This window comes from Sminthopsis crassicaudata, chromosome 3, assembly GCF_048593235.1.
Source record: "Sminthopsis crassicaudata isolate SCR6 chromosome 3, ASM4859323v1, whole genome shotgun sequence".
Classification (NCBI taxonomy): Eukaryota; Metazoa; Chordata; class Mammalia; order Dasyuromorphia; family Dasyuridae; genus Sminthopsis; species Sminthopsis crassicaudata.
The window spans coordinates 618,966,894-618,984,589 of NC_133619.1; the positions used below are offsets into that span (position 1 = coordinate 618,966,894).

The 17,696-nt window shown below is 40.6% G+C and overlaps 1 protein-coding gene across 1 annotated transcript in view; it reads right to left on the minus strand.

Annotated features, from left to right (window-relative positions):
- TNFRSF1B (TNF receptor superfamily member 1B) overlaps positions 1-17,696 on the minus strand; it is a 48,289-nt gene that overhangs the window by 14,132 nt on the left and 16,461 nt on the right. The window contains exons 2-6 of the mRNA XM_074306233.1: positions 10,108-10,204; positions 6,943-7,071; positions 6,455-6,604; positions 3,929-4,022; positions 46-254 (exon numbers count right to left, since the gene is read on the minus strand). Of these exons, the coding sequence (XP_074162334.1) occupies positions 46-254; positions 3,929-4,022; positions 6,455-6,604; positions 6,943-7,071; positions 10,108-10,204 (679 nt within the window). The remainder of the gene's footprint in view (positions 1-45; positions 255-3,928; positions 4,023-6,454; positions 6,605-6,942; positions 7,072-10,107; positions 10,205-17,696) is intronic.

The window sequence follows — 17,696 nt, forward strand, 5'->3', positions numbered from 1 at the left end:
ATATCATGATGATATCAGCAGGTAGAACTTATTGCTATCACTTACCAAACGGAAGAGCAGAGTCACTGGAAATGACCTGGTGGAGGGTGGGTTGTGGCGGGGGTTGGGGAGAGGTGCCTACAGTGTTCTCTTTGGGATTCATGAACCCGGGCTGACTCTTGGATCGAGGTGTATCTGCTGTAGAAGTCACAGGGACCATGTCACTGCAGATTGCATCTGAGGTTGCATTCCCAGGAACAGCCACAGAGTGACATCTGGAGGGAAAATGGGCCAGGGTTAGTCCAAGCTGGCCTTGGAATGAAGGAGTCCTCCCTCTTGTCTGGGAACATCCTCAAGATTCCCTGTCACTGGGAAGAGGCTCTGGACCTCAGCAAAACCGTGAGATTAGCAGGCTCTTCAATTCCCCAATCTTCTCAACCTCACTCTGAATTTCCTGGTATATCTCCCCGTGATGTCTGGCTGCACCTTAATTCACAATATCCATGCATCTCCCCCAGCCCCATCAATCAAAACTGCCCTGACCTGTATCTCGGTCCTTGAAGACCCTGCTCACTCTCAAGGTCAAGTGATAACTTCATGAAAAGAGACGGATGGTACGGATACCCTACTTTTAATAAGAGTTCTCACAGGCGTGACCCAAAGGAGCTGGGGGTGGGAATATCAGAGGCTAAAGGCTGAGATTCGGGGGATTGGGAAAGTCTTCAGTGTTCAATTTATTAAAAGGTTTAATAATTGAGGAAAAAGCTTTTTCACCCCACTTCCCCCAAAATGACAAGATGTTCAAAAGTTTTAGTGTAATCTTAAGCTATGATTAATAATAATAATAATAATAATAGCTATCATCTCTATATTGCTTACTATGTGCTGGACAGAGCAGTATTTAATATAAATGCTCAACAGTAAGGTATAAATTCATTTTTGTCTTCCTATCTCATGATCTGGCAAAGTGCCTGTCCCATAGTCAATACTTAATAACTGCCTGTTGATTGATTTGGATACATAATAACTTTGTATGATACTTTGTCATTTTTTAAAATCTCTGAGCCGCATACACTTCATCTGTAAAATAGGGATTATAACAACCAATAATATTAATAATTATGTCATTATATTTTATTAGATGATTATATAATATGTACCACATAATTATATAATAGTATAATTTAATACTTTATTACATATTGTGTATTATATAATGTTTATTAAATGATTATATACCATAGTACTATTCTATAACACAATATCTAATTATACAATATTATTGTTTTGTAATAAAATATTCATAATATATAATTAGATATTGTATTATGGAATACTACTGTTAATTTTATTATTATATATAATATTATATAATTATTATATAGTAGTGTATGATATGGTCAAGTAATTTTTTTTTATCTCTGAACCTCATACACTTCATCTGTAAAATAGGCATTATAACAACCAATAATATTAATAATTATATCATTACATTTTATTAGGTGATTATATAATATGTACCATATAATTATATATTAGTACAATTTAATGCTTTATTACATATTGTGCATTATATAATGTGATATATTATTTTATTAAATGATTATATACTATAGTACTATTCTATGACACAATATATAATTATACAATATTATTGTTTTGTAATAAAATATTCATACTATTATACAATTATATATTATATTATAGAATAGGACTGTTAATTTTATTATTATATATAATATTATATAATTATTATTTAGTAGTGTATGATATGGTCAAGTAATTTTTTTTTAATCTCTGAGCCTCATACACTTCATCTGTAAAATAGGGATTATAACAACCAATAATATTAATAATTATATCATTATATTTTATTAGGTGATTATATAATATGTACCATATAATTATATAATAGTATAATTTAATGCTTTATTACATATTGTGTATTATATAATGTTTATTAAATAATTATATATTATAGTATTATTCTATAACACAATATATAATGATACAATATTATTATTTTGTAATAAAATATTGATAATATTATATAATTATATATTATAGAATAGTACTGTTAATTTTATTATTATGTATAACATTATATAATTATTATATAGTAGTAATCAATAGCTTGAGTCTTGAAGGATACTTATAATGCAATGTGAACAAATATTCAGGTGCTAGTGTTAACACAGCCCCCATTTGCCATGAATTTATTTGTACATTGTACATATGTATGTGAGAACGCAGTCTATCCCCCAGGTAGAATGTCATATCCCTGAGAAAAGAGACTAACTTCCCCATTAGCATCCCCAGCATCTAACACAGGGACTGGCATGAGGGAAGAAGTGAGACACTCAAGTTCTGTGTATTAGCACAGAAGTCAGAGGCAGAAGATCTGTGTTCAAATTCTGGCTTTCACACCGAGATCATGGGGCAGATACCTCACCTCTGTATAGACTTTTGTTCCTTACTTTATAAAACAGCAACAACATCGAGCAGGTCACAAAATTCTTGGGAAAAAAAACAATTATTTTTATGGCTTTGCACACATAGCAGATTGAACACTAGTCTCGGAGTCAGGAAATCCAAATTCAAATATAAACCCAGAAACTTGTTAGCTATCTTTTTGTAGTGCAAGGAACTGGAAATTGGATGAATGTTCCCCAGCTGGGGAATGGCTGGATGAGTTATGGCAAATGAAGGTAATGGAACATTACTGTTCTGTAAGAAATGATGAGCGGGATGATCTCAGAGAGCCTGGGAATATTTACACGAACTGATGCTGAGTGAAGTGAGCAAAACCAAGAGAGCACTGTACGTAGTACAAACAAGATGTCATGATCAAGCATGATAGGCTTAGCTCTTCTCAGTAATACAGTATCCAAGACAATTCCATAGAGTTGGGATGGAAAATGCCACCTGCTTCCTAAGAGAAAACTGCACAAACTGAATGCAGATGAAAGCACAGTATTTTTAACTTTTTTTTTTTTTTTGGTTTGCTTTTTCTTTCTCGTGGTTTTTCTCTTTTGTTTTGATTTTTCTTTCACAACATGACTAATGTGGAAATATGTTAAAAATAAATGTACATGTATAAAAACCTATGTCAGATTGCTTGCTAGCGTGGGGTGGGAGTAGTACAGAAGGGAGAGAGGAAAAAATTTGGAACTCAAAGAATTACAAAAATGAATGTTGAATGCTATCTTTATAAGTAATTGAGAAAATAAAATACTATTGAATAATAAATAAACAAAAGAAACTTGCTAGCAGGATTACTGACCTTTCTCAGTTTCCCTTTTCTCATCCACAAAATAAGGATAATAATAGTATTTCTAGCGGAGGGTCATTATGAGAGTAAAATGAGAATATTCGGAAAGAATTTTTCAAACCTTGAAGTACATTATAAAACATTATTATTGCTAACATTCCTGTATCTGCTGAACTGAATTTATAAAACCTCAGAAGTGTTACATAATAATAATCATCTTTCCGTTTAGCCTATCCTGGTTCAGGGGTTCTGGTCCCTCTATGTTCCTTCCCTTCCTTTATAGAAAAGATAAACCTGGCAGATTTCTTTTCTTTCTTTCTTTCTTTTTTTGGTTGAGGCTGGGATTAAGTGACTTGCCCAGGGTCACACAGCTAGGAAGTGTTAAGTGTCTGAGACCAGATTTGAACTCAGGTCCTCCTGAATTCAAGGCTGGTGCTCTATCCACTACATCACCTAGCTGCCCCAAACTGATATATTTCTCAGAGGATTTAGTTAGAAGGAAACCAAGAGCCCTCCCTTTTGCAGATAAAAACCTAAGTCCTGTAGGATATTTGAATTGCAGCATTCCTTCATCTCATCCATACTCCTCCGTACTTGTTCTGCTGACCCCTGGGAAAATGCCCCCTCAGGACAGAATCCCACCCCAACTCACCAGAATCACAGGAACTAGTTACTTACACTCGGTGGGGCTTGCAAGTGTCTGTAGATGATATGGTGTCTGAAAAGGTCCCAGGGCCACAGGGGGCACACTTCACATTTGAATTCGAGGTTCCTAATAGCCGGGGGGAAAAAATCCAGAGAATTCAGTGATTCAGACATTGAGTCTGGATGTCGAGGGCTTCTTTCTCCAGGTCGCCAGTCCCCAGGAAGGACTGTGGCCCAAGAGCCCTGGGCACAGAATAGGGCATAAGGAACCTCCCAATGTCACCCAGAGGGGATTGGGCAAGTCAGCCCAGGAGCTGCCTATGCATGAATTATTAAGCACCAATACCTAATTCCACACTTGTATCTACTTGGGCATAATGCTTAGGGAGGCAGAGAAAATCAGAGCTGGGAGGAAAATCACAGCTCTGCTATGGAACAAAGGTTACACATGTACATTCATTTTTAACATATTTCCATGTTAGTCATGTTGTGAAAAATCAAAACAAAAGAGAAAAACTAGAAAAAGCAAACAAACAAAAAAAAGTTAAAAATACTATGCTTTCATCTGCATTAGTTTCCATAGTTCTCTCTCTTTGGAAGCAGATGGCATTTTCCATCCCAATTCTAAGGAACTGTCTTGGATCACTGTATTACTGAGAAGAGCTAAGTCTATCATGAAAATCAGAACCCAGGATGTAAGGGCTGGGAGGGCCCTTAGAACCCAGGAGGTCAGAGCTGGGAGGGCCCTTAGAACCCAGGAGGTCAGAGCTGGGAGGGCCCTTAGAACCCAGGAGGTCAGGGCTGGGAGGGCCCTTAGAACCCAGGAGGTCAGGGCTGGGAGGGCCCTTAGAACCCAGGAGGTCAGAGCTGGGAGGAACCTTAGAACCCAGGAGGTCAGAGCTGGGAGGGGCCCTTAGAACCCAGGAGGTCAGAGCTGGGAGGGCCCTTAGAACCCAGGAGATCAGAGCTGGGAGGGCCCTTAGAACCCAGGATGTCAGAGGATCTTTAGGATTGGCAAGATCAGAGGTGTGAAGGACCTTAGAACATAAAATGTCCAAACTAAATGGAGTGTCCTGGAATGTCAGAGCTGCTAATCCTCTCTGGCTGGAGTTTGAGGGATTAAGTGTGCAGGCTCCTCCATAATCACTTTCCAGCCTCTGCCTCTCTTATGTGGTAAAAACTCCATCTCCAACCTCTACCTTTAAACTCCTGGGAGTCAACTCTGGCCCTAAGAAAGCCAAGGTAATTAGGTCATTAGAGATCATTTGCTCTTGTGTATAGTGATGGTTCCATTTTGTGAATCATTCCTGAATCCCTTAGAATGAGTACTGTAACATAAGAGGTAAATCAAAGACGTATTTGCTTTGTATTCATGTTGTTCATTTGTGTCCAACTTTCTATGACCCCATTTTTAGTTTTCTTGGCAAAGATATTGGAATAGTTTCTTATTTCCTTCTCCAGGTACAGCTGGAAGCGTCTGAGGCCAGATTTGAACTCAGAAAGAATTTTTCCTGAGTGCAGACCTGGTACTCTATCCACTGCATTACCTAGCTCCCCCTATTCATTGTACTGACTCATTGTATTTCAGAGTACCTTGGTGCAGCAGGGACTCAGAGTGGAATCTCCTTGAGGGCAAGGACCACTTTGTTTTGTGTATTTTGTATCCTCTGGTATTTAGCACAGTCATGTGTTTATATGTAGTAGGTACTTAATAAATATATGAATGGATGAGTGAATGAGTGATATGAGTTGTATGAATGGAAAAGGAAGGAAGGAAGGAAGGAAGGAAGGAAGGAAGGAAGGAAGGAAGGAAGGAAGGAAGGAAGGAAGGAAGGAAGGAAGGAAGGAAGGAAGGAAGGAAGGAAGGAAGGAAGGAAGGAAGGAAGGAAGGAAGGAAGGAAGGAAGGAAGGAAGGAAGAAAGGAAGGAGGGAGGGAGGGAGGGAGGGAGGGAGGGAGGGAGGGAGGGAGGGAGGGAGGGAGGGAGGGAGGGAGGGAAGGAAGGAAGGAAGGAAGGAAGGAAGGAAGGAAGGAAGGAAGGAAGGAAGGAAGGAAGGAAGGAAGGAAGGAAGGAAGGAAGGAAGGAAGGAAGGAAGGAAGGAAGGAAGGAGGGAGGGAGGGAGGGAGGGAGGGAGGGAGGGAAGGAAGGAAGGAGGGAGGGAGGGAGGGAAGGAGGGAGGGAGGGAAGGAAGGAAGGAAGGAAGGAAGGAGGGAGGGAGGGAGGGAGGGAGGGAAGGAAGGAAGGAAGGAAGGGAGGGAGGGAGGGAGGGAAGGAGAGAGAGGAAGGAGGAGAGAGGGAAGGAAAGAGGGAGGAAGGAAGGAAGGACAGAATGTTGTAAGGGACAGCTCCAAACCCAGCATCCTACTACATTAGAAGCTGGAACTATAATCCAAGACCTCATCTTTACCCTTGAATCACCTTGGTTTCCTTATCTGTACATTGCAGTGGGTGACCTGATGGTCTCTAGGGTTCTGCCCATTGGGATTTGCACTGAGCCCTCCCCCACATGAACCTTGGATCACAGCCACAGTTTTTGAGCCCCAGCCCCCGTCCCTCCTACCTTGCTCGGCCACTCCAGAGCCCCTAGGACACGTGGCAAACTTGAGGCATTTCAGGCAGGTGCCCGGATTCCCTGCCAAACAGAAGAATCCAGCCTTGCAGCCACACATACGGTTTTCCCTTCTAGTGCAGTTCTGAATCTCCACCAAACCTAGTGAAGAAAGAGGAGAACAGGGACCAGATCAGTCCCGCCCTTCAGACTGAAGGAGGCAGTTTCCCCTCAGCATCCTTATGCCCAGTCCCTGGCCTCCTGCTTGTCTGTAATGTCACCCGTGAATTGTTTATGGACCTATGAGGAGGCCCTTAGAAAAAGTGGGACATTTCTGTGTGCTCCCAGGCGAGGCTATTGGCCTCCAGGAAGAGCAAAGGATGGTTCAGAGGGGACCAGCACACTTTTCAAAAGAACGGGAGCCAGCTCGGGGTGACAGGCTGAGCAATGGGCCCCAGGCTGGGCCTTCTGCTGCCCAGGATGGATCCCACCTACCATACCTTGGTTACAGCGTATGCGACAATTGTGGCATTCCCTGATCCAGTTCCAGACCTCCGTGTATGTGTCCTCCTCACAGTCCCCACAGACGGTATTCGAGTTTCTAGTGCAAAACTGCAATACCCGTTGACCTAGAGAGAGAAGAACCAGTACTGAAAACACAGATCTAAATCTTAAAGAAGAAAAAGCATGGCCAACACATCTCTGTTTGACCTTTGACAAGAAATGTATATTCTCTCATAGCTGTAGAACAGCAACCCTGGATTTGCCTCCCAACTTGTTGGGTGACCTCAAGCAATCTCGCAATCTCTCTACATGTTAAAAAAAAACAGGTTTTTGTTTTTGTTATACATATACATTCATTTTTTACATATTTCCTTCTGAATCACATAAGGAGAGAAAAGTCAGAACAAAATAGAAAAAACTATACAGAGAGAAAAAAACAATAGAAGAAAAAGAAGAAAAAAGTGAACAAAGTATATATTGATTTACATTCATCTCTAGATGCAAATGACATTTTCCATCCAAAATTTAAGAAGAGCCAAGTCTGTCATAATTGTTCATCACAGTCTTGCTGTTGCTATGTACGATGTTTTTTTGGTTCTCCTTGTTTCACTCAGCAACAGTTCAAGTAAATCTCTTCAGGCTTTTTTTTTTTTTTTTTTTTTTTTTTTTGCTGAGGAAATTGGGGTTAAGTGACTTGCCCTCTTCAGGCCTTTTAAAAACCAGTCTGTTTGTCATTTTAATGGTACAATAATATTCCATTACTTGCATTTCATAATTTATTCAGCCATTTCCCAATTCTTTGCCATCACAAAAAATAGAGCTTCTATAAACATTTTTACACATGTGAGTCCTTTTCCCTCTTTTATGATTTCTTTGAGGTACAGATCTAGTAGTGACTGCTGGAACAAAGGGTATGCACAGTTTTATAACCCTTTAGTTCCACAATTCAAAATGGTTGGATCATTTCACAACTCTACCAACAATGCATTAGTGTCCCGGTTTTCCCACACCCCCTCCAACATTTATCATTATCTTTTCCTTTCAGCCAGTCTGAAGCTGTTTTAATTTGCATTTCTCCAATCAATGATTTAAAGCATTTTTTCATATGACTATAGATGGCTTTAAGTTCTTCATTTGAAACTTGTCTTTTCATATACTCTGACCATTTGTCAATTGGGGAATGTTTTGTATTCTTATAAATTTGACTCAGTTCTTTATATATTTTAGAAATTGAGCTTTTATTTGAAACACTGGTTGTAAAAAAATTTTTTTCCCCAGCATTCTGCTTCACTTTCTAATGTTTTTGATAGGAATGGGTGCTCAATTATGTCAATAGTTTTATTATATGTCTTATACCAGCATTCCTGGTATAAATTCCATTTGGTCATAGAGTATTGTCTTGCTATTATGTTGTAATCTCTTTGCCAATATTTTATTTAAAAATTTTGCATCAATATTCATTAGGGAGATTGACCTGTAATGTTCTTTCTCTACATTGGCTCTGTGCTTGTGTGAAGCAGTGACTTTAGGTTGTGGGTGACCAAAGTGTGGTGACTTTGGGGTAGATCTCAGAGCAAGTGGATTGATTTGGGGCCAGGGGGTAACTTTATAATAAGGGTGACAAGGGTGAGAGTTAAGTCTATAGACGGTGACTTTAAGGTGTGAGAATGAGTGTGGTGACTTTGGGGTGTAAGTGAGATGACCATGGTGAGTTGGTGGTCACAGATACGAGTGACGTTGAGGTTCTTGATTTTAAGTGTGTGAGTGGGTTGACTTCAGGATATGAGAGAGGTGAGTGAGTGATTGTTGAATGAGATAAGGATGTGAATATGGTGCATGAGAGAGAAGAGGTGAGGTGAGTGGAGGGATGGCAGTTCAGTGAATCAAGGAAAGACTTCATTCGGTCTTTAAAGGGAGTAGCAGTGACCACAGAGCCTGTGGATGGTTGACGGACCCAGAATTGAAGAATTCTGGTTTTCCTTGGGTTCTAAATGGGATCTTGAGGAAAATCAACAGTAGCGGCTTCAAAGGTCCTCATCTGCTTCCAGCCCATTTAGCTTGGTGCTGTGGCAAGTTCCAGAGATTAGGGTCTCTGTCCAGTCCTTCCCTCTAGGCCTTCCTGATATGGCTGGAAGCCAAAAAGAATTTCATTCTAGAAACAACCAGGTCCAGGTGTATCCAGAAATCTAGGTCTTGCCTACTGGATCCCTAGCAAAGGTCAGGACTCCAAAGCTGAGGGTGAAGATGTTGTCAGTGGCTCAGCTTTGGCCCATCTGCTGTCATGGAAGGTTTCTACTTGAAGAGATCTTGGATTTAGGGCCAGAAAAGCCTGCAGAGGTTGCTGAATCCAACAATGGCAAGGAAACCCAGACACAAGGAAGTTCACACAAGCAGAAAGTAGCAGAGTCGGGATGCTCATCCAGGTCCTCTGACTCCAAATCCTGACTCCTTTCCACTTCCTTAGACTATGCTGGTTATATTAGGATCCAATATAGGCTGGCATTGTGGGTAGCTAGATGGTAAAGTGGATAAAACACCAGTCCTCGAGTCAAGAAGACCTCAATTCAAATCCAGCTTCAGATACTTAGCAGCTGAGTCCCTCTGGGGAAATCACTTAACCTATTTATGTTCAGATTTCTCATCTGTAAAATGAGCTGCAGGAGGATATAGCAAATCTATCCGCATTTTTGCCAAGAAAACCCCAAATGGGTTCATGATGATTCAAATATAACCAAAACAGACCAGCGCAGTGGAAAGTAGATGGCACTGGGCCTCAGAAGTTCTGAGCTGGAATACCAGCCTTGCCACTTAGTAGCTATGTGACAAATCACTTAACCTCTAAACCTCAGGTCTATCAAGTATAAAATGACTAAGATCAGATGATCTCTAAGATCTCTTCTGATCTGTGATTCTCGGAAACTGTTAGACTTTACCTTCTCCTTTTGTAAAAATGGGTGCAAGAACCCAGGATTTTTCCAACTACGTTCTTCCATAATAACATACCCCCTTAGAGTCAAAATTCCGGAGCTACATTTGATTGAAGCCAAATAGGTCCTAGATGGGTGGTCTTTGAGAAAACAAGCCCTGTGTGCAGATGGGGCAGCTAGGAAAGTGAGATCCCTAGCTTGGCTACGGCGTGGGTGGAAGGGTGAGTCAGTTACCTGGGGGACACTTGTCACAACACATCTGGATCTTGTCATTATAATACTCAGTTTCTCCACACTTGCCCTTCTCTTGAGGGGAATAAGGAAGAGATACCTGAAGAAAGAGAAGAAGAAAACTTTAGTGTCTATTATACTCCCATGTCCTTTTCCCTCCTTTCTCCATGTATGGTAAGATCAGTCCTGCCCCTGGCATATCCTGGCTGAATGACCTTAAGCAAATCTCTCTCATCTAGAATTCTAGATTAAATCTAGTTTCCAATGTGTATCTGACACATGATAAATCTAAGGCTCAGAGATATGAGGGACTTGCCTGAAGTCACACGGCTGTCATGGAATCAAACCATCCTCCCATTGAGGTTCCAAAGCTCCGGAGAACAGAGCTAGCATTGGGACGAAAAGTGGGCCCCGATAATTTTCTGAATCAGGGAAGAAGGAGCTCTGTCCCAAAACCACAGAAGATTATGTCAGCAAGCAGGCCCCAGTCTGGCAGAGGAAGCCAGTTTGCCAACATGAGGAAGTCATTAAGGGAAAGGAAATCAGAAAGCTGCCAGGGGTTTCTGCTGAATTATTTACAGTCCAAAGGAACTGTGCAGTAGCCCAAACATTCTGAAAAGTGATCTTGGAAATGTACCTATGGATCTAGTAGCTCCTTCCCCAAAGAGATCAAAGGCAGAAGGAAAGAACTCATACATACAAAAATATTTATAACAACTCTTTTTTTTTTTTTTTTAGTAGCAAAGAATCAAAATTGGAAATCAGTGGAGATTGAGGGAATAGTCAACAATAAAGGAATGGCTAAACACGTTGTGGTTCGTGATTGTGATGTAATACTATTGTACTATAAGAAACGATGAGCCCAATGACTTTAGAATGAGCAAAATGAGTCAAACCAAGAGAACATTATGTACAGTAAAGCAATATTATTTAAAGAAGGATTTTGAGTTAATAAATTCTTTTGACCATTATAAATATCCAAATTAAATATAAAGAACGTATGAAGAAAGGTATTATCTGCATCTAGAAAAAAAATTGACAGAAGTATAAATTGAATAATTTTATACACACCCATATATATGTACTTATTTGTGTCTGATGGTAGGTATCTCTAAGGTGGGAGGAGGAAGGAAAAGAAAAAGAAACTTACATGGTAATTTTGGTACATATTTGAAAGGAATAACAAGTTGTATATAGGATTTGGTTTCATGTGCAATTATCTCTTTTATTGTACCATGCTATGGAATGCCCATTTATTCCATAAATTAAAAATAAAATTAGAAACAACAAAAAGAAAAGGTGATTGAAGCATTTGTTTAATGCACAGAATAGATCGGAAGGAAATTCAAAGGAAGAAATAGACAAGCAAGGTGGCTTTGAAGCTAAGATGTTTTTAAATATTTTAAATAACCAAGCTATACATATAACAGATGTCCAATTCCAAATACAATCCTCTCTGTTCTTTTTATATAGAAATGTTCATGTTTCTTGGTCTCTGTCAAGTTCAGAGTAGCAAAAAATAAAAAAAATTTATTAAAATTCAAAACAAAAAAGTTTCCTGGCTTCCCCCCCCCCAAGTTCTCTGAACACATGAATCCCAAAGAAAAATAAAATAATAAAACCTTTTAATGTGGGAGATACCAAGATATCAGTTCTTCACCCTAAAACACTGGTGTCCAAAACATAATTTAAATTCTCCTAACCATAAAGTCCAGAGGCTGAAGAAATAGACATTGTCATTAACAGTGTCTGAGGACTTAGCTCAGAACTGAGTACCCCCCCCCAAAATGAAAATGAATACTGCCAAGTCCCAAATAGGCAGACTCCTGTGAAAATATAAAAGACTTATTTTTAAAAGCTTTTTTTTTATTTTTCAAACGTACGCATGGATAATTTTTAACATTGACCCTTGAAAAACCTTGTGTTCCAAAATTTTCCCTTTCTATCCCCCAACCCCTTCCCTCAGATGGCCAACAATCCATTCAAGTGTCTATTATGCACTAAATACTTTACAAATATTATCTGATCTGATCCTTGCAAGAGCCCTGGGAGGAAGATGCCATTATTATTCCCATTTTATAGTTGAGGAAACTGAGGCAAGCAGAGGTTAAAGTGACTTGTTCAGTATCACATAGCTAGTAAATGTCAGTGGCTGGATTTGAACTCAGGTTTTCCTAACTTCAGGTTCAGGGATCTATTCACAGCACTAGCCAGTTGCCCAGTTACATTGAGGATAAGAATTTTGTCTTCTACATCAGAACAGAATTATCATAAGAGAGGGAAATTAATACCCCGTTAAGACTTAGGGTCGGGGCAGCTAGTTGATGTAGTGGATAGAGCACCAGTCCTGAAGTCAAGAGGACCTGAGTTCAAATCTGGTCTCAGACACTTAACACTTTCTGGCTGTATGACTCTGGGCAAGTCACTTACCCCAACTGCCTCAACAACAAAAAAAAGGCTTAGGGTCATCATGAGAGCAGGAACTATATCTCTCGTACTTGATGAGGACTCCCCGAGGACAGGGACTTGTGTGTAAGAACTCTGGATTGGAAGCTTCCTGTGGTCAGAGAGTGTGACTCCCTCATCAGAGTGAAGCTCTCTGGGAACCAGAATCCTGTTCCTCCTTCAGACTCTGGACCTTCTCCTCCAAGAAGCACCAAGTTGGAAGGAAAAGACCCAAGTTACTGGCTGCCCTCATAGCTAGGCAATGAGAGTTGTCACTTATCTAGGCTACATTGTATTCTGAGAAGCTCTCTTACCCATTTATTGTGTTACTGTTCTTTGATTTCGGTAACTGGACTTGCAACAGCTGGTCCTATCCAAACACTCCCCAACCTCCAGCCCTTCTTTACTCACCCTAAGCCATCCCAACTTGACAGTTAGACGAAGGCTGGGCTGAGAATTTCCTGTCAGAGTTCAAAGGTCCTGATGGGAAATGGCCCTTGTGATTACTGGCCAGAGAGTCACCTCTTTCTGCCTTTCACCCCCTAAGGAGGCCAGATTGAGCAAATCTGAACTCTTGTTCCCTTCAAAGCAAACTGGATTGTGAGGGGGTGGGACATGGGGTCTGAAAAACAAAACAAGGTCATCGAGCTGCCCCAGACCCTGCTGCCATCTCACTGTCTTGGCTCAGCTAGTACGTCCTTTGACACTTTCCGAAATCCTCTGGCCTCTTGTCAACAACAATCCTGAGGAATGGAGTTCTCTCTTTGAGAAAAAAAAAACTGCTGGTTTTATTTAGAAAATCTTTGCAAAGAAGTCAGAACTAAACTATGTGCCGTAGAAAGCCCCAATGCTGGGGATGTTGAAACAGAAGATGAGCTCTCTGATGGTTCTGCTCTCTAAAAGGGCAGATTAGGAAGTTTAGGTGATCTGAGCTGGAAAGGACTTTACAACAAACAATATCAGAGCTGGGAGGGCCCTTAGAACCCAGGAGGTCAGAGCTGGGAGGGCCCTTAGAACCCAGGAGGTCAGAACTGGGAGGGCCCTTAGAACCCAGGAGGTCAGAGCTGGGAGGGCCCTTAGAACCCAGGAGGTCAGAGCTGGGAGGGCCCTTAGAACCCGGGAGGTCAGAGCTGGGGAGGCCCTTAGAACCCAGGGTGTCAGAGCTGGGAGGGCCCTTAGAACTCAGGAGGTCAGAGGTGGGAGGGCCCTTAGAACCCAGGAGGTCAGAGCTGGAAGGGCCTTTAGAACCCAGGAGGTCAGAGCTGGGAGGGCCCTTAGAACCCAGGAGGTCAGAACTGGAAGGGCCCTTAGAACCCAGGAGGTCAGAGCTGGGAGGGCCCTTAGAACTCAGGAGGTCAGAGGTGGGAGGGCCCTTAGAACCCGGGAGGTCAGAGCTGGGAGGGCCTTTAGAACCCAGGAGGTCAGAGCTGGAAAGGACTTTACAACAAACAATATCAGAGCTGGGAGGGCCCTTAGAACCCAGGAGATCAGAGCTGGGAGGGCCCTTAGAGCACAAGATGTCAGAATCTATGATCCTAAATTTATCTTCAAAGCAAAAGTTCAGAAGCACCCTTGCCCTCATCCCGATCCCTTGAGCTGACCCAGTCTCCCCTCAATAGTATCCAAGCTCCCTAATAACTTTACCCTTCTTGATGGTTTAGTGGGAAATTCTTTTCAGGAAACATGTTTTAAAGCATTTTAGCAAGAAGATACTTCCTCAAACATTTTTACAGTCAAAGATTCTGATAAAGGCCTTATTTCCAAAATATATAGAGAATTGACTTTAATTTATAAGAAATCAAGCCATTCTCCAATTGATAAATGGTCAAAAGATATGAACAAATAATTTTCAGATGATGAAATTAAAACTATTTCCGCTCATATGAAAGAGTGTTCCAAATCACTATTGATCAGAGAAATGCAAATTAAGACACAACTGTCAGATTGGCTAAGATGACAGGGAAATATAATGATGAATGTTGGAGGGGATGGGGGAAAATTGGGACACTGATGCATTGCTGGTGGAGTTGTGAAAGAATCCAACCATTCTGGAGAGCAATTTGGAACTATGCCCAAAAAGTTGTCAAAATGTGCAGACCCTTTGACCCAGCAGTGCTACTACTGGGCTTATATCCCAAAGAGATACTAAAGAAGGGAAAGAGACCTTTATGTGCCAGAATGTCTGTGGCAGCCCTCCTTGTAGTGGTCAGAAACTGGAAACTGAATGAATGCCCATCAATTGGAGAATGGCTGAATAAATTATGGTATATGAATGTTGTGGAATATTATTGCTCTGTAAGAAATGACCAGCAGGAGGATTTCAGAAAGGCCTGGAAAGACTTACATGAAGTGATGCTGAGTGAAACGAGCAGGACCAGGAGATCATTGTATACATGGCAACAACAAGACTATATGATGATCAATTCTGATGGACGTGGCTCTCTTCAACAATGAGATGATTCAAACCAGTTGCAATTGTTCAGTGAGAGAGCCATCTACACCTTGAGAGAGAACTATGGGAAATGAGTGTAGACCACAACATAGCATTTTCACTCTTTCTGTTATTGCTTGCATTTTTGTTGTCCTTCTCAGGTTTTTTTCCTTACTAGATCTGATTTTTCTTGTACAGCAAGATAATTGTATAAAAATGTATACATATATTGGATTCAACATATATTTTAAGATATTTAACATGTATGGGACTATCTGCCATCTAGGGGAGGGGAAGGAGGGGAAAACTTGGAACAGAAGGTTTTTGCAAGGGTCAGTGTTGGAAAATTACCCATGCATATCTTTTGTAAATAAAAAGCTACAATAATAAAAAATAAAAATAAAAACATTTTTAAAAAAGAAGATAATTCCTCTCAAACGCCACAAGTCACTTTTAAAAGCCCTTTTAGGTTCTGATATTCTGTTTTCTAAGATCCCTCTCAGTTCTAACACTTTTGATTTTCAGATTCTAAGAATATGCTCTATTTCTTCAGGGCTGATAGAAACTGACAAGTAAAGCATGCTGATATTCAGTCTACAGACAAAAACACTGTCAATATTTTTCACTGTTAGATATTACTGCTATGAGTGCCGAGCACCAATTTCCATTTGGAAGCTACACAGAACAGGAGTTGGGGAGGGGGAGAAGAGAGGAAAGTAAAGGGTTCTTAGGGGTAGAGAGAGAATCCTGGAAGCCAGAAGCATTAGATCAAAGAGTCACCCAAACCTCAAGAGACTTCCAGAAGAGCAGGACAAGGGCTGGACAAAGGGAAAAAGGAATTATAGCTCTTTAAATCATACCATGACTAAAGTTTCCAGCTCAATGGAGAAAACCATAATCACAAAGCATCTCAAAAGGATTTACTGTCTCTGACTTGGGGCCCCCATCTGTAAGACCAGGGACTTAGACTAGATTGTTACAATCCTCTTGGCTTATTGATATGCCCTCCTCAGATTAGCTCATGTCAGATCATGGCAGATCCTTGCTGTAACTACCAAGTAGAATGCCAATTCCTTAAGTGGAGAGATTATTTGGTTCTTGACAATACTTAGCACTCTCTCTTTCTGGAAGCTGGGGCTTATTATTGTCAAATAGAATTGAAAATTCTAAGGTCCTTTACAATTCAGATGTTGTATATTCTAAGGGCCCTCCCAAGCCTGACACTCTGTTCTAAGGGCCCTCTCAACTCTGACATTCTATGTTCTAAGGCCCTCCCAGCCCTGACACTCTGTGTTCTAAGGGTCCTCTCAGCTCTGACATTGCTTTAAGGCTCCTTCCAGTTCTGACACTCTGTATTCTAAGCATTTGAATCCAGTCCACAGATTCCAAGTTAGAAGCATTCTTAGGGTCATACTTCACTACAGTAACCCTCTTGGAGGCAATAGAGAGGATGACAGACAGTCGGCTCCTTTCCAATCCATCCCTGGGAGTGTCCTAAGCTGGAGGGTGATACGACCTCAGCTCAAAATTCCTTCGTCTGAATGCTCTAACCTCTACATGCAAAATCATCAGATGATGAGAGGACTTAGTCTGGGAGGGACCATAGAAGTAATATAAGGGAGTCGATTTCTCCCCTACTTCCCATTCTACAGTTTGCCTACCCCCTTTGATAACTGTCTCCTCCTGTCTCATGGTGCAGTGGAAAGGAGATTATTAATAGTCAGAGAAACTGGGTTCCACAAAATAGGGTGGATGGGCTAGATATACTCTAAGATCCCTTCTAGTTCTAATTATATGTTCCTATAATCTCATGTTCCAACATCACCATCATTCTCTTTGTTACTAGCAACCCAAGAGCAAAGGAAATGTCCCAACTCCGAGCCATCTGAGCCATCTGGTCTACCTGACTTTCCTTCCTGGACAAAGATGACGATACAGAAAGCAGGCTGCAGAACCTTTACTTCTCCTATTTATAAATAGGCCAGTGGGAAAGTAGATGAAGAAGGAAATTGGCCTGAAAGGCAGAACTGGCCTTCTAAAAAAAGCTGAGCTGGCAAATTGGGTCTTCTGTCCAAAACTATCACTTTGCTTACTTTTTATTCAATTACAATTTCATTCCCCTCAGTATTGAAGACAGTTCTTATCTTTAGGAATTCTCTTTAAAAGGCAAATTTTCTGAATAGAATCCTTGGCCAAAGAGGGAATAAGCGACGTCTATGGCACCAATTATGTGCCAGGTATTGTGCTAAGAGCTGGAGATTTTTTTTTTTAACATAGAAATATTATCTTTTTTTTTTTTATTTTCACACCAACTCTGGAAAAGTAGGTGCTATCATAATCTCCATTTTGCAGATGAGGAAGTTGAGGCAAATAGAAATTAAGTGACTTGAGTCACATAGCTAGTAAGTGTCTGAGTTCAGATTTGATCTCAGGGCTTCCCTTTACTTTAAGTTCAGAGCTCTGTCTACTGAGCCACTGCCTCTAAATAACATAAAAGGAGATGGAGTGAGCAATAAAATACTTCATTAGTAAAATAAGATTAATTCCTCATATGCTTAGATAAGTGGAAGCTAGAACATAGTAATTTCTTGAGTCCCTTTAAATTCTAAAATTTAGCTATTCATGATTTCTTAAAGAAATATACTCTATAGTTATATGAAAAAATATTATAAATCACTTACTAGGGGGCAGCTAGGTGGCGCAGTGGAGAGAGCCC